The sequence below is a fragment of the Ursus americanus genome, chromosome 24, assembly GCF_024610735.1.
Source record: "Ursus americanus isolate L20-20 chromosome 24, mUrsAme1.1.p, whole genome shotgun sequence".
NCBI classification, from domain to species: domain Eukaryota; kingdom Metazoa; phylum Chordata; class Mammalia; order Carnivora; family Ursidae; genus Ursus; species Ursus americanus.
This window is the reverse complement of record NC_142150.1, coordinates 4,510,606-4,535,069: the sequence shown is the minus strand read 5'-3', so window position 1 is coordinate 4,535,069 and position 24,464 is coordinate 4,510,606. Positions and strand designations below refer to the sequence as shown.

At 37.7% G+C, this 24,464-nt stretch overlaps 1 protein-coding gene across 3 annotated transcripts in view; it reads right to left on the bottom strand.

Annotated features, from left to right (window-relative positions):
• PDE3B (phosphodiesterase 3B) overlaps positions 1–24,464 on the bottom strand; it is a 171,245-nt gene that overhangs the window by 28,692 nt on the left and 118,089 nt on the right. For 2 of the 3 annotated variants that reach the window (XM_045796544.2, XM_045796547.2), the window contains exons 4-7: positions 23,907–24,052; positions 17,199–17,305; positions 6,064–6,274; positions 5,445–5,521 (exon numbers count right to left, since the gene is read on the bottom strand). In XM_045796544.2, the coding sequence (XP_045652500.2) occupies positions 5,445–5,521; positions 6,064–6,274; positions 17,199–17,305; positions 23,907–24,052 (541 nt within the window). The remainder of the gene's footprint in view (positions 1–5,444; positions 5,522–6,063; positions 6,275–17,198; positions 17,306–23,906; positions 24,053–24,464) is intronic. The other variant, XM_045796546.2, reaches the window with a different exon arrangement.

Here is a 24,464-nt window from a genome sequence, read left to right as displayed (position 1 = left end):
AATTATTCCTCTACCAATGTGATTAAGAATACTCTTTTTTCCCAAATCTCATGGAAAAGGGAAGCAGCACTGGTAGCTAAACAGCATTCATTCACGTGTTAAAAAAAAATCATATTCATTCTCTTGGTGATATTATGAACAGGAAATTTCCCTGAAACCCACCAACAGTAGAATAAATGACTGTAGTGTATTCACACAACCGAGCACTACGAACCACAGCCACGTGCAACAACGTGCAAGAGCTGATGATTCTTAAAAATATAATGTTGGGGGGCGCCTGGGTGGCTCAGTCGTTAGGTGTCTGCCTTCGGCTCGGGTCATGATCCGGGGGTCCTAGGATTGAGCCCCGCATCGGGCTCCCTGCTCAGCGGGAAGACTCTCCTCTCCCACTCCCCCTGCTCATGTTCCCTCTCTCGCTTTGTCTCTCTGTCAAATAAATAAAAAATCTTAAAACCAAAATATATATATAATGTTGAATGAAGGAAGTCAGACACAAAGGTACCTACTGATTCTCTTTGTGAAAAGTTCAACGACAGACCAAAACTGATACATATGAGTACTGAAAGCCAAGACAAAGGTTATCTTTAAAGGGTACACCTGGAAGGGGGCATGAGGAGAAATTCTGAGGTGCTGGTGATATTTTATTGGTTTACTGATCTGGGTGATTACACAGGTATGTTAAGTGTATGAATACTCATCTAGTTATAAAGTTATGATTCATTCACTTTTCAATACCTAGGGGTTTTCCTAAGTAAAAGGTTTTTTTAAAAGATTTTATTTATTTATTTTATTTGAGAGAGAATGAGCGTGCACAGGCACACAACAAACGGGGGAGAGGGGAGAAGAGAGGGTCAGAATCTCAAGTAGACTCCATGCTGAGCATGTGGGGCTCCCTCTCACGACGCTGAGATCATAGCCTGACCCAAAGCCAAGAGTCAGATGCTTAACCAACTGAGCCATCCAGGCACCCCTAGGTAAAAGAGTTTTTAAGAGTACATATTGGAAATGAGTTTCAGAAGAACTAGGTTCAAATCCTGATTTTTGTACTTGATAATGGCAAGCTTCTTCCCCTGTAAAATACGGGTAATAACATCTATCTTACTAGATGTTACATATAATAAATGATCAATAAATGTTAGTCAAATCTGAATCTAACACACTGAATATATTAAAAAATCATTAACTAATGATGGTCAGGAAATATTCTTTGGAAAATATTATTCTTTCCCAATGAAAAACATTTAAGAAACGAAAATTAGAATATGCAACTACTCTTGATAAGACAAGGCAGTACTACTATAATAATATTCTAAAATAGCCATCATGACATATGAGGTTCATTACATACTTTTTTTTTAAGATTTTATTTATTTATTTGAAGGGGGGGTGGAGAGCACAGAGGGAGAAGCAGTCTCCCCACCGAGCAGGGAGCCCGATGCAGGACTCAATCCCAGAACCCTGAGATCATGACCTGAGCTGAAGGCAGACGCTTAACCAACTGAGCCACCCAGGCGCCCCCTTCATACTTTTTAATGATCCAAACTCCTAGTAACTATATCTTATATAGAACAGTAATAAAAACAGTTGAAATAAATGTAATAATTTCTTTGCCAAAGTTGTCCACAACACTGTCTCTTACTCCCCTTGCATGCTTTTGAAATGTATTCCTGTCACTCCTCCATCAAGACACAGCATTTATTTCCTAATCCCCTAGAATCCAGACAGCCTGTGACACTGCTCTGATTGACAGAATATGGCGGAAGTAACACTTGTCTGTTCTGGGTTGAGCCATTAACTTGACTGGCAGCCTCCACTTCCTCCTCTCCTGGAATCCAGCAAACATGTTAGAAGAAGCCCAGAGAGAGGTCGTATTTAGATGGACTAGTCAATAGTCATCAGACACATGAGTAATCCCAGCTTGGAAATTCAGCCCAATCATTCCTTCAGATGACTGTCGCTCTTACCAATATCTGACTGCAATCACACGAGAGTCCTCAAATCAGCATCTCCTAGCTGATACCAGTCAATCAAAGAACTGTGTGTGTGTGTGTGTGTGTGTGTGTGTGTGTGGTATAATAACATACTGTAAAATCTACCCATTATAAGTGTATAATTCAATAATTTTAGTAAATTTACAGAGTTGTACAACCATTATGACAATATGGTTTTAGGAAACTCTCATCACCCCAAAAGTACCCTCCTGCTTATTTACAGTTAATCCCTATTTTCATCCTAGGCAATTACTGTTCTGATTATTGTCCCTATAAATTCACCTTTTCTAGCATTTCATATAAATGGAATCCTACAACATGGAATCTTTTGAGCCTGGCTTCTTTCACTTAGAATAATGTTTTGAAGTCTATCGATGTAGTGGCATGTATCCAAAGTTTGTTCCTTTAGTTGCTAAATGAAATTACACTGTATGGATATACCACATGGTATTTATCCATTCACAAGTTAAGGGACATTTGGATCATTTCCGGTTTTGCAGCAGCATCAATAATGTCAGCATTCACAATCCTGTCTTTGAGTGTTCATATGTTTTCTCACAATCCTGTCTTTGAGTGTTCATATGTTTTCTCACAATCCTGTCTTTGAGTGTTCATATGTTTTCTCGTGGATAAATTCTAAGCCACGGTATTACTGGCTGATACGGTAAATTTATGTGTAACTTTTAAAGAAACTGTCAATGTTTTCCAAAGTGGTATACCATTTTATATTCCCATCAGCAATACATAAAGGTTCTAATTTCTCTGCCTCCTTGCTAACACTTGGTATTGGTCTGTCTTTTTTACTATAGTTATTCTGGTTTGAGTAGAGTGGTATCTCATTGTAGTATTAATTTGCATTTCCTTATTATCAATGATGTCATTCATCTTTTCATGTGTTCATTACCCATTTGTTTACATCCTTCACCAAATGACTCAGACCAAAATATCTGACATCTTTTGCCCGTTTTTTGAGTCATCTGACTTAATAATGAATTATAAATGTTCTTTATGTATTATGGATATAAAGCCTAATCAGATATATAATTTCCAAATATTTTCGCTCAATCTGTGGTTTGTCTTTTCATTTTCTTATGGTTGTCTTTTGAAGTGCAAAAGTTTTTAATTTTGCTGAAGCCCAATTTGTCATTTTTTCCTTTCATGGACTGTGCTTTTGGTATTGTATCTAAGAATGCTTTATTCAACTCAAGGTCACAAAGACTATATATTCTCTTCTACAAGTTTCAAGGTTTTAAATCTTATACTTAGGTCTCAGATCTATTTTGAGTTACTTTTTGTGTATACAGTTAGGGTAAGAGTCCAAATTCTTCCTTTGACAAGTGGATATCCAATTGTCTTGGCCCCGTGTGGTGAAACAAACCTATCCTTTCTCTTCTGAATTGTCTTGGCTTTGGTATCAAAATTCAGTTGATCTATTTTTGGACTTGCAGTTCTATTCCACTGATCTAGGCTCATCTTTGGCCAATACCTCACTATCTTAATTAGAGTGGCTTTATAATAAGTTTTGAAATCAGGTAGTGTCAGTCTTCCAAATTTGTTCTTTCTCCAGATTGATCTGGCTATTGTTGGTCATTGTCTTCTCATGTAAAATTTAAGACCAACTTGTCAATTCCTACAAAAAAAAAAAAAAAGCCTGCTAGAATTTGATAAGGATTACAATGAATTTATAGATCAATTTGGGAGAAGAGCCCTACTGATAATACTGAGTTTTCCAATCTTGTAATATGAAATGCCTCTCAACTTAGATTTTCTCTAATTTTTATCAACAATGTTTTGTAGTTTTCGGTCTATAAATCCCTCCTTCTATTGTTAAATTATTCTAAATACTTCATTCTTATCAATATTATTATGAATTGAAATGTTTTCTTGATTTCCATTTATGATGGTTCGTTGCTAGTGTACAGAAATGCAATTTTGAATGTCACTGACCTCGCATCTTACCTCTGCTGAGCTGGTTTCTTGGTTCTAGTGCGTGTATGTGTGTTCTTTGGGGTCTTCTACACAAAGGTGCATAGGATCTAAGAATATGGGACAGTTTTATTTATTTTCATTCAGGATGCCTTTCTTTTTCTTTCTACTTTTCCTGCAGAAAACCACCAGTACCATGTTGACTAGAAGTGCTAAAAGCAAAAATCTTTATCTTATTCTTGACCTTAGGGAGAAAGCATCAGTCTTTTTCCATTAAGGATGATGTTCAGGTGTGTGTTTTTCAAAGATGTCCTTTATCAGACTGAAGAACTTCCCTGCTCTAACTAGTTTGTTTTTATCATGAAAGAGTCTTGGATTTTATCAACTGTTTTTTCTGCACACATTTAGATTATCATGTATTTTTCTCCCCCTTTGTTCTATTAACGTGCTGTACTACATTGATGTTCAACTGTTAAACTACTCTTGCATTCTTGGGATAAATGCCTCTTGGTCATGGTGTGACCCTTTCATATGTTGCTGGATTCAGTTTAATACTATTTTGTTAAGGATTTTTGTGTCTATATACATAAGGGGTATTGGTCTGTAGTATCCTTGGATGCCTTTGTCTGGTTATGACATCACTTTACAAGGATGACTTTCATAGTATATAAAGAGATCGATAAGAGCCCCCAGTCCCGGGGGGGGGGCCCATCTATTTCCGGTTTACCTTTACACTTCTGGGGCAGGGCTACAGAGTTTACCGAGTTACCCCTACTATGATAAGCCTGCAACTCCAATCTCTGTCTCCCTAGTCCCACAGAACTACCAAAAGGACTACTCGTTCTATCAGTCACCGGCCCCTCTAGAAGGAGGAACTACCCTTTTGATGGTCCCAAACTCCAGGCTCATTTTCGTAAATTTCTATCCCCCTCCAGATCTTGTACTTGGTAATTCTGAGGAGCTTGTTAGTTTTCAATGGTTTTAAGCAGATTTTTGTTGTTAATAGTTTGTCTGGCTTTTCTAACTACTTTCAGGGGGAATGATGATCTGACCACCTACTTAACTATGACTGTAGGCCTGAGTCATCAATTTTTTAAAGTTATAAAACAACCAAAATTTTATCACCAACAACATTTCTTGTTTGAGGATATAAAATGTTTCGGTGTCATACAACAAGTTAAAATTTAGAACAACTCCTCTCTATGCCATAAAAAAAATGTATGCAAACTCTTTTGGGCTTAGAGTTCAACCTTAACGTAATTACTTTCACTGTTTATGAACCCTCGCCATAACCTGAACAGACCACCCTCATTTCTACAGCACACTGTAGTCTTCAAAACACTTTCACCATCTGTTATTCGTAACTTGTTCCTAGTAACTCCTCTACTTACCTCCTAAGTAGGCAAAACATCAGATCTTCATTTTAAAGATGGGTAAACCGAAGTTAAACTCACTCATTTATTCACTTCTAAAACAATGTCAGAAATTGCTCCAAAATTCAAGCACACAGGACTTTTGCAATCTCACCTGACTTTGCATTGTGGCAGTCTGTCCCAGACTCCGATTCGGACGTTGACACATATTTCAATATTTGATGTCCACAGCTTATAGAATAAAACAGATAAATACATATTTATAAATGAGGCAAGCAAATTTTGACCTAAATACAATTAGAAAATCTGCTTAATTTTTAACCAAGATCCTAACTGCAAAACATCATACAAGGCCAATCTATCAATAAACCTAATAGGCAGGCTTTATCCTGGAAGGCATCCTGTGCCCCTGAAGAAAATAATGTATTTTGAAAGTCAACACTGAGGTCTGAAGTAAACACTTATTACTGATAAAAAATGGAAAAATGAAAACAAACACCATATGAACTGGGTACTACAGTATTATATATGAAAATAATTCTCATAATTTACTGGTATCTTGAGATGGATAGAATACCACTATATATCACTTCCGATGGAGATCACTTAATTGGAAAATAATAGCACTAAAATGAGAAAAAATTAAGAATAAAAACTACTCAATAAAGAATGTATAGTCTTAATTCATTAACTAGTTATAACAGAAAACTAGTAATACTTTATTAAAATAACATATATTTGGAAATAGAATAATGAACATTTGGGAAACTTACCTGTTACACAAACTGCTATCAGAATTTCTAAGTTGCTGATAAATATCTGGTGAATTGGGTGCACTGCCCAGAGATCTGTGTAAAATAACACTTGGCTTAGTAAGAAAATTGGCAGTGTCAGGAAATTCTATGGGTGATCGATTAGTTAGAGAGCCAGCAGACACTGGTTCATGGCTGGGAGAATTCACAGGACTCAGGCTGGGGAAAGCACCTTAAAAAATTAAAAGAGAGGAAGGAGATCGATAAATAAATATGTAAGCATGTGTAGGCATTTATTGTCTCTGTGTATTTATAAAGAACATTTTCCTTCTTTAAATAAAGCAAAGTATTTACAATTAAATGATAAAGGAGATTTCCAGGTGGAGCTATTGCAAGACATTGTAGGCATTATTTGTCATCATCAGCAAGTGTGAAATAAATACCTTGTGGCAAGATGGCACAGATATTAACAGTGTAACTAAAATAGACACAAATTTTCCTAATTCACACTGATCTTTATCTTTCACATTTTATATTCCCACCAGCTTATTATCCATATGAACAAAGTATTGCTACCAAACTTTATTGAAGAATCAAAGTTCTTAACATCATTAAGCAAGTTGAACAATGACAAAATTATATATTAACACAACAGCAGGTTCCTTTTAAAAATATATCCAAATCTTGGGAGGCCTGGGTGGCTCAGTCGGTTAAGCGTCTGCCTTCAGCTCGGGTCATGACCCCAGGGTCCTGGGATCAAGTCCCACATCGAACAGGGAACCTGCTTCTCCCTCAGCCTGCCACGCCCCCTGCTTGTGCTCTCTCTCTCTCTCTCTCTCTCTGACAAATAAATGCATAAAATCTTAAAATATATATATATATCCAAATCTTTCCAGCTCATTCATTCATTTAACAAATATTTGAGAGCCTTCTTCTATATGGTAGAATATGTGCTGGGTTTCACAATGGAGAAAAAGATACCATCCCTGCAACTCAACAAACCTAGGGACTAGTGGAGAATACACACAAGTGCTCAGTGCTGAAAAAGAAAAAACCAGAGTGCCTCAGAAATACATCTCTAACATCACTGATTCGCTCCAAAAACCTTCACCGAGTGCCCTGAATGGGTGGAATGGGTATATCTGGAGAAAAGTAGGCAGATTTAAAACTTTATTTGGAACTAAAGATCCAAGCAAAGTGTGAATCAGAGGGGAAAGCAAGTAACAGTTATTGGGGAGCTCTGGTATTTTCGGGCATCATGGTGGTATCAACACTTATGGATGTGTGTGATGGTTAATTTTGTGTGTCACTTGGCTAGGCTCTCTATGGTGTAGATAAGCACCAGGCTAGCTGTGGCTGTGAAACTATTTCTCAGAGGTGATTAACATTTCAATCAGTAAACTGAGTAAAGCAGATTACCCTCCCTAATGTGTGTGGGCCTCATCCAACTGGGTGAAGGCCTTGAAAGAAGACTGAGGTCCTCCAAAGAGGAGGAAATTTTGCCTCCAACCGCCTTCAGATTCAGGAATATAGTACCAGCTCCTCCTAGAATTTCCAGCTGGACAGCCTGGCCTGCAAATCTCAAACCTGCCAACCCTCACAATCCTGCAAACCAATTGCTTAAAATAAACCATCCCTCCATCTCTCTCTCTCTCTCTGTAAATACATACACACACATCCTATTAGTTCTCTCGAGAACCTGAATACAATGTGTTCTTTTATTTAATACAATGTGTTATTTTCATCACCTTTGGAGCTAAGTAGTATTTTCATTTTCACATGTGGGGAAACAAAACTACAAAAAAAAAAAAAGTCTAAAAACTTGATTTAGTTAACACTGGGAGATCCATATGCCTTTCTCCAGAGGCGCCACAACTGTTCTATCAGACTGATTTATGTAGAGGTTCCTATAATTTCATACGGTGTTAGAGCTGAATGGGATTCTTTTTTTTTTTAAATGTGGTCAGCCAATTTAATGTTTCAGAAGAGGAAACCGAGGACCAGACAAGAAATGTCTTGCCTGTCATAATGATAAATTACTAACCGGAAACTAAGGGTCCAATTTCTAGTCCTCTTTTCTCTAATTATACTAGTGAGTGTCCAAAATCCTGACAGATGGGCTAAGAAGAATAAAGGGTAACATAATCTTAGGGTAGAGATTTGATATAACAGTGAAAAACCTAGTAACCCTTTAAAAAATGCTTTCTACAATATAGATTCACCATTTTAATTTTAAACCTTCTTTAGTGTGAAATATAACACACATACAGAAAATTTACAATGGGAATGCTCACCACTCAAGAAACCCTGTCTTCTAGCTCCCTTTCTTCTCATTAAAGGAAGTCATTATCTTGATTTGTATGGTATTGTTTTTCTTGCCTTTCTCTATATTTACACCATGTAAGTACACATTTTTTAACAATTTAGATTAGTTTTGCCCTTTTTTTTTAGCTTTATAAACTTAATTAGACAGTAAATATAAATGCTTCTATGCCTTGCTTACATTTTAAAAAGATCTTTCCAGGCAGTTGGGTGTGATTGCAATTCTCCAATTTTCAAGGCTGTATAAAATTGTACGCATGAAGATAGCACAATTTTATTTCTCTGTTCAAGTACTGAACTGCCAAATCGTCTTCCAAAGTGGCTGAAGCATTTCACTTTCCCATCAATGTGTCAGCGTTCCCACTTCAGAACACTTTTACCACTGTTCTTGTCTGTCTTTAAAATTACAGGCCTCACAGTGGGTATGAAGTCTTAGGTCAGTGTGGTTTTGATTTGCATTTCCCTAATGATTAATGATATTGAACATCTTTTCATGTGGTATGGGCCACTGGTATATCTTCTCTGGAGAAACTCTATTCAGATCTTCTGCCTGTTTTTTTAATGAGGTCGTTTGTCTTTTTATTATTGAGTTGTACGACATCATTGTATATTCTGGATACCAGGCCACTATCAAATATACAATTTGCAAATATTTTCTCCCATCCTGTGTCTTTTCACTTTCTTTAGGTGTCTGAAGAAATACAAATGTTTTTAATTTTAATGAATTCCAGTTATCAGTTTTTCTCATTCATGAACTATGCTTTTGCTGTCATATTAGAATGCTGTATTCAACACCCAAAGTCACTAAAATTTTGTTTTCTTCTACTAGTTTTAGGCTTTAATTCTTCCAGTTGTGTCAACACCATTTGTTAAAAACACTGTTTCTTCCCCCATTGAATCATCTTGGCACTCCTGCTGAAAATCAGTTGACCATGTAAGGACTTACTTCTAGATTCTCAATTCTACCCCATTGAGATGGAATACCCTTACGCCAGTACCAGTCTTGATTACTATAGCTTAGTAGTAAATTTTAAATTTGAAAGTGTGAGTCCCCCAATTTCTTCTTTCTTATTAAAAACTGCCTTAGCTATTCTGGGTCCCTTGAATTTCCATATGAATTTTTTTTTATTTTTTTTAAAGATTTTATTTATTTCAGAAAAAGAGTACACAAGTTGGGGTGGGGGGAGCAGAGGGAGAGGGAGAAGCAGACTTCCTGCTGAGCAGGAAGCCTGCCACAGGGCTCAATCCCAGGACCAGAGATCATAACCTGAGCCAAAGGTAGATGCTTAACCGACGGAGCCCCCCAGGGGACCCTCCATTTGAATGCTATGATCAGCTTGTCAATTTCTGCGAAGAAATCATCTCAGAACTTGATAAAGACGGCATGAAGTCGAGAACAATCTGGAGAGTATTTTCATCTTAACAATATTATATTTTCAGATCCATAAACACAGGGCATTTTTGTATTTATTTAGACCTTTAGTTTCTTTCAACACTGTTTTATGGTTTACAGTCTTAGGCTATTTTGTTAAATTTATTCCAAGTATTTTACTCTTTTTTAATACTAACTTTACATGGAATTATTTTCTTAATTTCAGTTTGCATTATTCATTGCTAGTATATAGAAATAGAATTGATTTTTGCATTGGGATCCTGCTTCCTGCCATACTGATAAACTTGTTTATTGGTTTGTAATAGATTTTAATGGATTTCTTCAGATTTTATAAGTACATGATGTCATCTGCAAATAGAGTTTTATCTATTCCTTTTATTCCTTCTTACCTGACTGCTATGGCTAGAACCTCCAATTCAATATTGAATAGATGTGGCAATTATTTTCTAAGTATTAAAATTATTTTATAGTTTTATTTTATAATTTCTAGTTCTCCATATTCTCTCTTTGATGGGGACACTGTTGTTGTAACTCTTCTTAAATACTGTAGATATTGATGTCTAGGTGGCTCAGTCAGTTAAGCATCTGCCTTCAGCTCAGGTCATGATCCCGGGGTCCTGGGATCAAGCCCCGCATTGCATTGGGCTCCCTGCTCAGTGGGGAGTCTGCTTGTCCTTCTCCCCCAGCTCCTCCCTCTCACCCCTGGGCTTGTGCTCTCTCAAATAAATAAAATCTTCTAAAAAATGTAGATATGGTTTCCACTAGTACTTTAAACATATTTATAATAGCAGATTTAAAGTCACTGTCTACTAAGTCCAAAATCCAAGCCCCATCAGGGAAATTTTCTGTTAACAAAAATTTGTTTCTTTGTACATGGCAAAAATTTTCTTTCATGTTTCATTTTATTGTTGTTGAAAACTGGACACTTTAGGTAATATATTTTAACAATTCTGGTATCAGATTCCTCCCACATCCAAGGTTTGTTAGTTGTTGTATTGTGTTTGTTTTCTTGCTTCTGGTTGTTGAATGGCTTTCCGGGACTAATTTCGTAGATTCTATTTTCTCTGACATGTGTAGTCACTGTTTTGTTTTGTTTTTTTTAACCGTTACGTTCTTGATTTATTTTTTAAGCTTGACTTCCTGTAAGCCACCCATGGGTCAGAGTCATTTTGTGGTCAATCAATGATGAGTCTGAAGATTTCTTAAAATGTCCTGCTTATATGTCAACTACAGAAGGGTATCTGTTGAAAAAGATACACCTTCAAACTTCAGTTTTCGAAACAGCCTTGGATTTCACGTCCTGCTTGCGAGAGGCCCCTGGGTCCGCTCCACGTGAGTGACTGGGGCCTTCTCCTACACACGTGCATAGCCTCAGAGACCCCCAGGAATCTCTCAGACGTTCTCAAGTTCCCTATGGTCATCGAGTAGTATCCAGGATTTCCCTTTAAATTCCCAAGCAGCTCTTGCTGGCCACCACTGAAATCACAGCCTCAGGCCATCACAATGTTGCCTGGCATAGGGTTTGGGGTTTTTGTTTGTTTTTTTTAGAGAACTGAGCTCTGGGTCCAAATACCCACAACACCCGGGGAACAGAGATTTCCCCAGGAGCTTCAAGTTGGGACAAAGTGTTTACTGTACTCTCAGTGGCGTTCTAGAAGAGGTCAGATCTCCCTGATGGTAGCAATGCTACCTGCTTTTAACAACAGTGCCACTGAGGGAGAAAGAGGGGATGGGGTAGCCCTCAAATAAAATGTCACAGGACTCACGGTCTTACCCAGGTTCAGCAGTCTCTTTTGTACAGAGGACTCCCAGTTTTTTCTCAGGCTTTTGTTAATTCCCAATGTTCTGAAATGGCTGAATTTCATTTTTTGCCTTTTTGTTGTTTTAGCAGCAGAGCGAGTTTATGGAGATCTTCTCTCTGCTCTTCCTGAAGTCAATCTCCATATAGGATTTTAATACTTCAAAACTCATCGAGACTAGTTTCATAGTCCAGCAAATGGTCTGCTGTCCTCGATCTTGTGTGTATTCTTGGAAAACATATTCATCCTGTGATGGTTAAATGTAGTGTTTTGCAGTCAATTAGGTCAAGTCAGTTAAGTCAGGTTGCTCTAATCTTTCACGTATCTATACTAATATTTTGGTCTACTTATCCTACTAATGAGAATGGGGAGTTAAAATCTCCAAATATGCATATAGATTTGTCTATTTCTTCCTTGAGTTCTGTCGATTTTTAGCTCATGTATATTACAGCTCTGACATCAGACCCCCCTGCATCCTCGGATTTAGAGTGTGCCTCTTGTAAAGAGCATATGCTTGAGTCTTGTGTTGTTAACTGCCTGACAATCTTCATCTTTTAACGGGAGTATATTTCAGTTTTTTGTTGAAAACGGTATTTTTAAAATATGCTTAACAACTCTGGCAGATCCCTGCCTCTCTCCCCCCACACCCAAAGTGTATGTTTAATGTGATATAGTGTTCAATCCATTATCTTGCTATTTCTTTTTTAGTTGTTCCTTCTTTCTGTTTTTTATCTTTTCTTGGATGCTTTTGGATTGTTTTTTGTTGTTGTTGTTGTTAAAAAACCATGCCAATATTACCTGCTATATTCATTTTTTATTTATACGGTTTCCTTTCATTCTTTTAATTGTCTCTCTGGATAGTACAATGTGCATCTTTGAAGTATTACTTTCTCCAAATTTGTACCTTTTACTAGTTTAAATTCATTTACCCCTCTTCCACCCTTTATATTCCATTGTTACCATATATTTGACTTCTTCATATATCATGCATGCTCAAAGGAAGCTCCTATTGTGTTTTTTAATCAATATTCACTTATATTCACCCACGTATTTAGGCTTACTAGTGCTTTTCATTCATTCCTGCCATTATATGCTTGAATCTGGATCATCTCCCTCCTACCTAAGCTACCTCCTTTGCTGAAGCTTAATAGTGCAGGCCTACCAGCAATAAATTCTATCAGCTTTTGTCTATATGAAATAACATTTTGCTTTAATTTTTAAAAGATACTTTCATTGGATAAAGAATTCCAGGTTGGCATTTTTCAGGTTTTCAATACTTTAAATATATCATTCTATTGTCTTTGAGTTCATATTTGCTGTTGTAAAGTCAGTATCAATATTACCGTTGTTTCCTGGAAAATAGCCTTTTTTATCTGGTTGCTTTTGAGATTTTTCTTGTTGTGTTATAATTCAGGGGTTTGGCTGAAATCCCAAGCTATAATTTTCCTTATCTTCTTAAGGTTCATGGAGTTTCAGGAATTTGTTAATTCCCCTATTATTTTGGAAAATTATTCTGCCCTATTGTCTCTCTCCTTCCCTTTTGGGACTTTGTTTATACATACATTAAACCATTAATTGGGCCCAATATGTCTCTTAAATGTTGTTCTGTTACTTGGGCTCGTATATGTTAAGGACTGTTATGTCTTTTGTTATGTGATACCCTTCTTTATCTCTGATAACTTTTCTTTGCTTAGAAGTCTGCCTAGGCTGAAATTAATATACCTACACCTGCTTTCTTTTGATTAGGGTTAGAATGGTGTATTTTTCTCCATCCATTTACTTTTAATCTTTATGTGTCTTTATGTTTAAAGTGGGATTCTTGCAGACAACATAGAGTTAGGTCATAGTTTTTGATCCACTCTAACAGGACGTCTTTCATTTATTTGTTTTTTAGAGAGACAGAGAGAGAGCAAAAGTGAGCAGGGGTGAGTGGGGGTTGGGGAGGAGGGAGAGAGAGAATCTTGGGCAGGCTCCACGCCCAGCACAGGGCCCAATGCAGGGCTAGATCTTCCGACCCCGAGATCATAACTTGAGCCGAACTCAAGAGTTGGACGCTCAAGCAACGGAGCCACCTGGGCGCCCCACAATATGTGTCTTTTAATTGGTGCATTTAGACCACTGATTACTGACGCAGCTGGATTAATAATACTTATCATACCTATTACTGTTTTCTATTTTTTGCCCTTGCTCTTTGTTCCTATTTTTGTCTTCTACTCTTCTTCTGCCTTTGTGATTTTAATTGAGCATTTTATGATTCCACTTTCTCTCTTTTCTTAGACTATTACACTTCTTTTCAACTTTTTTTAGTGGTTGCCCTAGAGTTTGCAATATACATTCACAACTAACCCAAGTTCTCTTTCAAGTAGCACTACACCACTTGACAGATACTTTATGAGTACCCGAAAATAACAAAATAACCCTAATTCCTCTCGCCTTGCATCACTGCTATCATTCACTTCATTCATGTATAAGCATGTGCACATACACACATACAATATATATATAAGCACATATAATTGAATACATTGTTGCTATCATTATTCTAAACTATTATCTGTTGGATCATATAAAAAAGAAAAAGTTTATTTTACCTTCACTTATTTCTTCTTCAATGCTCTTCCCTTCTTTATGGAGATCTGAGTTTCTAATCTATATTACTTTTCTTCTCTTTCTAGAATTTCTTTGAATATTTGTCTGTCACATCTTCTGGCAACAAGTTCCCTCAATTTTTGTTTGTCTGAGAAAGCCTTTTTTCTCCTTCACTTTTGAAGGAGAATTTCAAAGGGTACAGAATTCTAGGTTGGTGTTGTTTTTTCCCCCTCTCAATACTTGAAATGTTTCACTCCACTTGAACGGTTTATGAAGATATGTTCGATGTACTTATTAATTTTGTTTCTCTACAGGTAAGGTGTCTTTCCCCCTCTGCCTTCTTTAAGGATTTTTTATCTTTGATTTTTTTGTAATTTGAAAACGACAGGTCTAGGTATTGTTCTTTTGATATTTATCCTGTCTGGTGTTCTGCGAGCTTCCTGGATCTATGGTTTGGTGTCTGATAATAATCTGAGAAAATTCTCAGTCATTGCTGTCTCAAATATTTCTTCTGTTCCTTCTTGCTTTCTTTTTCTGGTATTCCTTTTGTAGTTGCCCACAGTCCTTGGATAGTCTGTTCTATTTTTTCAGTCTTTGTTTTTCAGTTTTGAAGATTTCTGTTGACATAGCCTCAAGCTCAGAGGTTCTTTCTTCAGCTGTGTCCAGCCTACTCATGAGCCCATTAAAAGCATTCTTAATTTCTGTTACAGGGGTTTTGATTGTGAGCATTCGTTTTTGTTTTATTATGTTAGGATTTGTACCTCTCTGCTTACATTGCCCATACATTCTTGCATATTATCTGCTTAATCCATTAGAGCCCTCGGCATGTTAATCATAGTTGTCTTAAGTTCCCCATCTGACAATTCCAACAACCCTATCTGATTCTGGTAGTTTGCTCTGTCTATCCAAATTGTGTTTACTTTTTGGTACACCCTGCAATTTTTTCTTGATAGCCAGACATGATGTACCAGGTAAAAGAAAATGCTGTAAATAAGCCTTTATTAACGGTGCTGAGGTGTAAAGGGAGAAGTGCTCTATAGTCCTGCAATTAGGTCTCGGGCTTTCAGTAAGCCTGTGCCGCTGGACTAAGAACTTCACAAGTGTTTCTCAGGTTGTTTTTCGGTGTGTTTGTTTTTATGTTTCGTTTTGGTTTTTGGTTTTGCCTCTCCCTTTGGTGGAAGAATGACCAGAGCTGACTGAAGTTGAGTATTTCCCTTCCCCCAGGTTAGTTGGACTCTGATAAATCCTCAGCCAAATAGGCTCTGGTTAACTAGTTTCTCCTGAGGGCCGCCTGGTTAAGAAGAAGAAAGTGCTCTGATGTATTTAAACATGGTTCCTTTCCCTTCCCCTTGACAGAAGCATTTTCTCTGCTATTTCTGAGAGAATCTGGTTAAGCTCCTGGAGGTGAATCTCACAAAACTGTGGGGGGCTCCTTCCGACTGGGTCTCCCTGGAGTTTTTAATTCTCAGAGTTATCCTCCAGCAACGTGCCAGATACAGTTCAGGCTTCCCTACCCCAGCACTGGTTCCAGACAGTGGTTCTGAGTTTCCCCTTGTGAGTCTCTGCTCCAGTAAGTCATTACTTCCTGTATTTGCCTGTCTCTCCAACCGTGGAGGGACCAGCTGCCCTGTGTCCTCATCTCTCTCACAAATTCTAGAGAGTTGATTTTTTAGTCTGTTCAGCTTTTTACTTGTTAGGACAGAATGACAGCTTCAAAGCTCCTTAACACGCAGAACCAGAAGTCATAAGTATTCTGTTATCTATATATTTTTTCCCTCTCTGTGTTTCGGTTTGAATATTTTCTATTTTTCTGTCTTCAGGGTCACTACCCTTATTTTCTGCCGCGTCCAATCTGTTCTTAAACCATCCTATGAGCTTTTCGTTTATTCGACCACATTTCTCCGTTCTAGACTGTCCACTGTTTCTTTTCTGTGTGTTCCAGGTCGATGTTAAAATTATCCACCCATTTTTTGTCCATCTTTCTTTCCTTCTATCTCTTCTAAAACATCGTGATTTTAAAGACTTTGTTAAATCCAACATCAGTATCACATGTAGATCTCCTTCTACTGTCAGCTTTTCTTACCGATAACATGTTCCTGCCTCTTTACATGTTTTTTATTGCATGCCAAAAATTGTATATAAAAGAAATTTGTAATTGTATATTCCATTGCCCCTAATACCAGACACAATGTACTTTAAAAGTAGGTATCAATGCTGTTCTGTTATTGCTATTTGTATCTCTATCATCCACCTAAAATATTTTGAAGTGTTCTATAATCTCTTGAGTTAAAGAAAATTCCTTAATTAGTGAGGGTGGTGAAATGGGTGAAGGGGATCAAAAAAAAAAAAAAAAAAACTTGTAGTTACAGAATAAATAAATCAGGGGGCTGTAATGTACAGCATGATGACTACAATTAATACTACTGGATTGTATATTTGAAAAGTGCTAATAGAATAGATGTTAAAAGTTATCACAGGAAAAAAATCCGTGACTATGTATGGGGACAGATGTTAACTAGACTCACTGTAGTGATCATTTGGCAATATACACAAATATCATTGTTGTACACCTGAAACTAATATACTGTTACATGTCATTTATACCTTAAATAAATAATGGGGAAAATTCTATCAGGATGACTTACTGGATTCAGTCAGGTTTTTTCCACTCTCATATTCAGTTGTTTGTGGTTTTTTTTTTTTTTCTCTATAATTGCCACACTGCAAAAGAATACCCTTTCCATAGAATTTTTCCTTGTTCTGGATATGTGAATCTGGATCTGCAAGTATTCATATCAGCTAAGTAGTTCTATATTCTATCCCTGAATCTCTAGTGCCTAACAAAGTGCCTGGTACATAGTGAATATTCAAAAGGTGTTTATGAATGAATGAGCAAATGGTCAACTAATAGCCAATCCAAATTGCTTAATCATGTTAATTTATGACACATAAAATGGTATTCCAAATTAGCTTTAAATGTATAATGAAAAAACTGTGCACTACCATACACTTTGAGACCTCCCACATTTAAATCATAAAGAATAATTTCTTACCAGCTCTTCTTAGACCTATATGGTGAGTTAGGGATACAGAAGATGACCTTTGCTTCGGGATTGTCAGTAGATTTGAACTAAAAGGCCCATTTAGATAGGATCCTTGACTAAAAGGGAAAGATAACAGATTAAGAATTTTAAAGCCACGGGAAATTTCCTCTTTTTCATTTATGGTCTTCAGTTCAACTAGGAAACATCTGCTTATACATTCAGAGTTTAGACATCTATCTCGTGCTTAAAGCCTAAAGCAGGAGCCAGCAAATGCTTTCTGTAAAGGACCAAGTAGTAAATACTTTTGGCTTTGCAACTACTCGCCCCTGCCATTGTAATATAAAAGTAGCCACAAATAATAATAAACAAATAAGTAGGATTGTGTTTCAATATAATTTTACTTGCAAAAAAACAGTTATGGACCACATTAGGCCCACAGGCTGTAGTTTGCTGAACCCTGGTATAAGGCAGGTTATCAATATCATCTGGAGAACTTTTTAGAACACAGATTGCTAGTTCTAACCCCAGGATTTCTGATTCAGTAGGTCTGGGGCAGGGCCAGTAATCTGCATTTCTAATAAGTTCTTAGGTGATGCTGACATTGCTGGGTCTGGGGACCTCACTGAGAATCACTGGCCTAATACAGTTTTCACTATTTCCTGCTCCCTCTCTTCACAGCTATTGATTACCCATTAACTCAGTCATTTCCTAAAACTGAAATATTTATTATAGGTTTTAGAGCGCTTATGAAGAAATTAAACATAGGTAGGTAATCACATAGTGCAGCAATGCGATACATCAAATGCTATTTAAGATTATATATTTGAAAGCTTTCCAGCGCCAAGCATGTAGCAAGTACACCATACATTTTACCTTTTCTTCGATATTCACTCATCTGTTTTCTTCTGTCAGCTCCTCACGTGGGCACTTTGCCACAGGCTCAAGGACAAATCTAGATTCTCTACTTTTCACTCAGTATTTTTTAGTGTGGGCTAAGTTCTCAATAAGCCCTCTCCAACTGCTTTATCTTTTCTGTACTTCCAAACCCTGCCATTCAAGGAAGGCCTATTTTGTTCGTGTTTCTATTACACTTATCCACAGTGTACTATGATTTCACGGCTTACAGATTCTTTTCCCTCATTATTTTGTGATTTTCTTTAGGGGCTCTAACACATCTCTCTACGTTCTCGGTGGAGACAGCACAGCGCTTTACACAGGTGTTCAACAGATACTGTGGAATAAGTCAATGATCTTCTTTTCAGGTTCCTAGTCTCAATTTCCTAGAAAACAGATCATTTTTGCTCCCCGATTTTGGGCGAATGGACTCTTTTTCTTTCACTAACTCTTGCTTTGAGGCTCTCCTTGGACCTTTTTCTAGAAATCTAGTTTGTTCTATTATCCTCATGGGAGAAAAAATATTCTGTATTACAAAAAGAGAAGGCATGTAAAACCAGTTAGCAACCATTAAAACTTCCTTATTGACATTAACAAAAACTATAACAACAGCACTATTTTGAGTCTATTATGAACCATTCCTTGTTTTCGGTAGTTTACACACTTTTATCTCTTTTAATCTTCTATGTAACAGATAAGGAAATCGAGCTTCAAGAAGCTAAGTAATGTCCCCCCATTCACACAGTTGAAGTTCACAGTGGCAGAGCTAAAATTCGACCTCTAATTTTTTTGACTCTAAAACGAGTCAAAAGCATTTAGTTTCTACCTATTTTCAAAGATCTTGCCTGTACCTTCCATAGCACAGCTCTGATTCTAACTTTGTGTGTTTGTCCATCTGTAAAATTAGAGGTTTAGAGATAAGGACTTGAGTGTGTGTGTGTGTGTGTGTGTGTGTGTGTGTGTGTGTGTGTCTGTCTGTCTGTCTCAGGGGTAGAATTTATTGATTCATCAGTCTTATATAACACTCAGGGCTCATTACATCATGTGCCCTCCTTAATGCCCGTCACCCAGTTACCCCATCCCCCCACCCACCATCCCTCCTAGAGGTAAGAACTTTTAACATCTAACTTTCAGAGTCTATCATATTTTATTCTCAAGCCAGTAGTAATGATGTCACAAAAAGAGGCAATACCACCCGATAAACTGTCCCTGCTCATGCTCAATCATCCTTTGTATCTGAGTACTCCTTGCTCACATGTGAAGTGGGGGAGACTAGGAAAGCACAGTAAGAATACCACTCAGGGCTATATTCAAACAGAAAAATCTGTGTACTCTACCAAAGTTTACTCCCTGATTAATATTCAAAACAAAGACGACTTTCTCTTTTTCCAAACAGACCCACTGCACTGTTCCACAGTTTCCTGCCTTGATCCAGGGTCTTCTAATAATTGAAGTACACTATACATTCAGTTAGCTGTTTAGAATTGAGAGGTACAGGTCAAATTATAGGTTTTCAGCTGAGTTCTAGAATCCTCTCATTAATTTCTGGCCTACAACCAGATAAATGTACACTCTAATGAGATTATATAAAACAGTACTGAAGAAAGCAGAGGACAAGAAGGATAGGAGTCTCAAGGTTTATCAATAGTTGGCTGGAGGATGATTGAAGTCAGATTTGACTTATAAGAGATTGTCAAAAGTTATGGGCACAGAGTTAAGCCATATGTTAAGAGCTGATTTTTAGATAACCATTGCAAATTACCTTGATAAGGTCTGTATCATCTTGTGTGGGTGTGTGAGAAGCGTATAACCTTAGATTCACAGAGCTATTCTCTTGAGAAACTGAGTGAGAGGACCCCATTGGCCCTCCTGAACCTCTGCAGTTCAAATAGGGTCCAGGCATTGGTATAAATCTCTAAGAAATTATGAGACACAGAACTGAGAAGCTGGTTCCCTAGTACCTTATTTAGGGAACATAGTTCCTAACAAACTATTAGACTGAGTTACAGAGCAGTTATGGAGATGAAGGATGAACTGGGGAATAGGTTAAAGGCAAGTCTTTTTAGTTAGTGTAGGAGTAACCAGAGTTGATAGCCCATGGAGTTTTGGAAAACAACATGCCTATTTTTCCCCCAGGGAAAGCCTGTTCAAAGGAAATGAGCTGTGAGCTCTAAATATGTGTTCTGTTTGTCCACAAGGAGGGAGGGGGCCCAGCAGTCCAAGGGTACAAGTGTAGCCATTTTTTAACCATAGCTACGAACCCTGGAACTCAGAGATGGGCAATCCAATTGTCAGCTAACCCAAAAAGCATTCTCCCACATTTCCTGGAACTTCCTGACCAGAGGACCGTCATCTGAAACTTCAGTGGAAGGCGGCACCGCCGTCATAATCCAATATGGACACCGCACTTCTGCAGGGCATTCGTGAAGCAGCTGTTTGTCTTCCAAGATCCATTTTAACGCAATCCAACTTGTCACAGTGATCAAGGAGGCCTCAGAAGAGCGGTGATGACTAACACACGGTAGAAAGTGAAAGTGCCATAAAAGGGGCAAAGAAAAGGTGTTAGGAGATTAAGAGGTGAAACAGTTTGAAACCAAGGGAGGAGGATATCAGGGTGTTATTCTTCAAGTGAGGAGACCTGTTCCGGGGGGGCACAGAAGCGGACAGACAGAGGGAATAGCAAATAGTTACACTTGACTGGAGTTTCAGATAAGCAGAGAAAAACGGGTGTGTTTCGGTGTTGTAATGGCCCTCTTAATTAAAATTTCAAGTTCTATAAGAGATGAACAGTGATAGACTCTTCAGGGTAGGTAATGCAGTGGCTGTTCAAATACGGTAACTCTTACTCCTTGTGGTTTTCTTCCTTTAGATCGCTTTTATCGTAGCTGTCATGAGGTTTATAATACTGCACTTCTTTCTCCAGGCAAAGCATGAAGAACAGCAAAATTGAATCCTACATTACTCTTTACTCAAACAAGGTGGGCTGGAAGCTATAATTCAGCTTAATTTTCAAGTAGGTTAAACTAAACACGAAACTATCAGAGAAAGTTCAAGGAAGACTTTAACTCAAGTCACATGCCTGCTGTTTTCACCTAGAGAGCTTTCCATGTTATTTTTCGGTTCTCATTCTTTGCAAGACAGCTCATGTCTTTTAGTTTGTTTAATTATTCCAACTAATAATTGGTGCAGCTTTGTCATGAGGGAATGACTGGGTTTCAAATCCCAGGCTAGGTATTTGGGCACTATTCTATAGGCATTGGTAAAGGGTCCAAAACTTAATGACCAGAAAAACTACCATCAAGGTTTTAAGGAAGATTTGTGGTGGAAGGGTAGGAGATGGATCCAGACAGTGAAGGATATTAGAAATGGAAAGGCCAATTAAGAGGATAATAGCCCAGGTAAAGAGTAAAGAAATCATGAAACAGTGTAAGCAAAGTGGTAAAGGAGAAGAGGGAGCAGAGAGAAAACAAGATGCAGACACAGACCTGACAACTGGTATCTACAGGATAAGGTAACAGGACGCAGAGATAACACCACGTTTTCTAGCTAAATCCGTTTTTTTAAGCAACCACGAAACTAGAGGGTAGCAGCATTGTGTCAGAAAAAAAAAAGGGCAGAAAAATACTAACATGAAAAAGCATCTGGAGGGATGAGAAATTTGGTTTCATAGAACTTCAGGGAATGAGAGGTTCAACACTGGAACCATGCTGAAAGCACAGTCAGGGTCATTTAAAATCACAGTCAGAGTAGCTATAGTCAGAATCCAAGGCTGCCTTCAAACCCAGACTCAAAAATGTAGGACATGTGATCTCAGTTTTGGGGCACTCTAATAAAGTCAAGAAGAACGCCTCATGATTCCAGATACAAAAGTCTCTTCGGTTAAAGCTACTAAAGCCTAAAGGTTCCTGAACAAAACATTACCATACACGAAAGATCTATGGCCATGCCATCTAATATGGTTGCCATACAGGTCTCCATGACAGTCATACACAGCTCTTTGTATTTTAGTTAATTAAATCAAATTTGAAATTGGTTCCTTAAACATACCAGACACATTTCAAGCGATCAACAGCCACACGTAGCTAGGGACTACCATACTGGACAGTGCAGATAGAAAATATTCTCATCGTCACAAAAACTTCCCTTGGACGGCACTGATCTAGAGACTTGAATTTCAAAAGGAATATATTGTAAATGCTTCATACACTCCTTACCCTATGTTCAAAGTACACTTAGAAATTTATTACTAAGACGCTACAGCGTCTGCACACTAGCAAAGTTACTTCTAGCCTTACCTCTTTTAAGTAGATGCTGCATAATCCCATGAATTACTTTACTCTCCAAATTTCCAAATCTTTCTGAGGCATATGGCTTTGTTTTAACGAGAGCTAAGTAATTATATTGAACCTGCGAACACTTACTTTTACATGAACATTTCTCAGAGTGAATTTTCTTTGGACCATGGTTCTATTTTAACATCAATCATCTTAAGTCAGCAGGATAAAACTGACCTTAACTCACTGTATCAAGTGTTTCTTTAATTGCAAATGTACTGCTTTTACATCAGTGTGATTCTGAAAGTTTAAGAAGCAATCATTTTCATCATTCTTTTTTAAGCCAAACAGTATTCTCATGATGATGTTTCCCATGGTTAAGAAATATGTCATATTTTCAGTTCCTGTCATTGCTGACTTCCCCATATCCTGCCTCCATTAAAAAACAAAAAACAAAACAAAAAAACCAAGACTGTCATGTTTAGGCTCTGGGCAAGCTTTGCATTCTCCTGGGCTATACTTTTTATATATCAATCCCTTCCTGTTTTACATATTATTTCACTCAATTTTTCTTTTATAAAAAAGGAGCTCATCTACTTGAATATAACAAATTCAAATTTAAAAATCACACAAAAATCTGGAACATTATAATTATTTGATATTTCCTACACAAACATTAATACCACTTTTAACAGACAAATCCGTTTGATCCAATCCTGCCATCTGCTGTTTCAAACGTGTAACTACACAGGTCGAGCTAAACGAAGTACAACTCCCGTCCAGTAACAACAGTGGCTTAACAGGAAGTTTACACTAATTCCAACCCTGTTAACATAGTCAGATGAGTGACCAAAGAGAAGTTCATAACTCATCCAGGAGATCACTATGTTTCCTGGCTATTAAAAAACAAAGTACTGAATCCTTTGGTATGAGGGCAAATGGGTATACTTAGATGCAGAAAAGTTCAGCCCCTGCATTTTCCCAGCTTCGTTTAGCTGGAGTTACTGATGCCTTTCATGTGTCCTATTAGCACTGGTCAGTTCCAAGTCAGCCCTCGGGTGAGTACAGAACGGATCAGTAGTCTTGCCCTCCAGCCAGACCAGGGTTTGGAAGAGTTTTGCTACCTTGTATCTAACATCTGAAACGAGCCCTGGGAATGAGCTCCTCCTCTAACGAGTAACAAGGTAAGTCTGTTGACCCCTCTCTGGACACTGTGCACTGGATGCGTGTGCTCCCATAACGGCCACTGAGATTCACTTTAAAGCTTTCTCACTGCCTGCCCTAAACTGACCCTAGCTTCCCTAAACGGCCTCCCCGATTTCTTCTTAAGGCCCCACCATGCCTTACGCCCAACGTACTTCACTTTTTGGAGGAGACACCTGAGCTTCCTTTTGAGAATCTTTCTCTTTATGCCTTATTACTACTCATGCTGTCTTATGTCTAAAATATTTCGACTGCTCCTTTCTGCTTTTAGTTATTTCGAAGTCATTCAACAGAGACAAAATGGATGTATTTGACTCAAGTTTCTTCAAAAGCCTGGGGATTTTACCTTGAAATGCCAAACTCTTGGTGTGGCCTCTTGCCATTACTGCGTTCCCACCTTGAAGAAGCCTGTTCAACGGGAGGCAGACCTGAGGTGGCGGAACTCCTCCTCAGCTGCGGGGTTGGTAAACTGTTCCTGCTGTTTAGTCCCTGCTGAACGATTTAACAATGGTTAAAACGGTCACCCTCAGAGATGCTGGGTATGTATTAGTAAAGATGACACGTAAAAAATACCAATACGAAGTCTATTTTCAACATGTACAGGAGAAATAGAACATTTTACTCTGAAAATATGTCAGATTTACTCCAAATTTTACATTCTATACTGTTGTTCTATTTAGTGTTCCTCCCACTAAAAAATGATTTCTGAACTCCCTACAATTTAACAAGATCTTTATTCTTTTGTATACTTTACTCCCTCATTTTATGAGAAATAAACACTTGATAGTTTCAAAGGCAAATACGAAAGATTTACCCTGAAAAGCAATTGCAGAGGTCAAGCTTAGGATCAGGGACTATAAGCCCTATATCCTAAACATAAAAAAGGTTATGTACATAGGGTTAA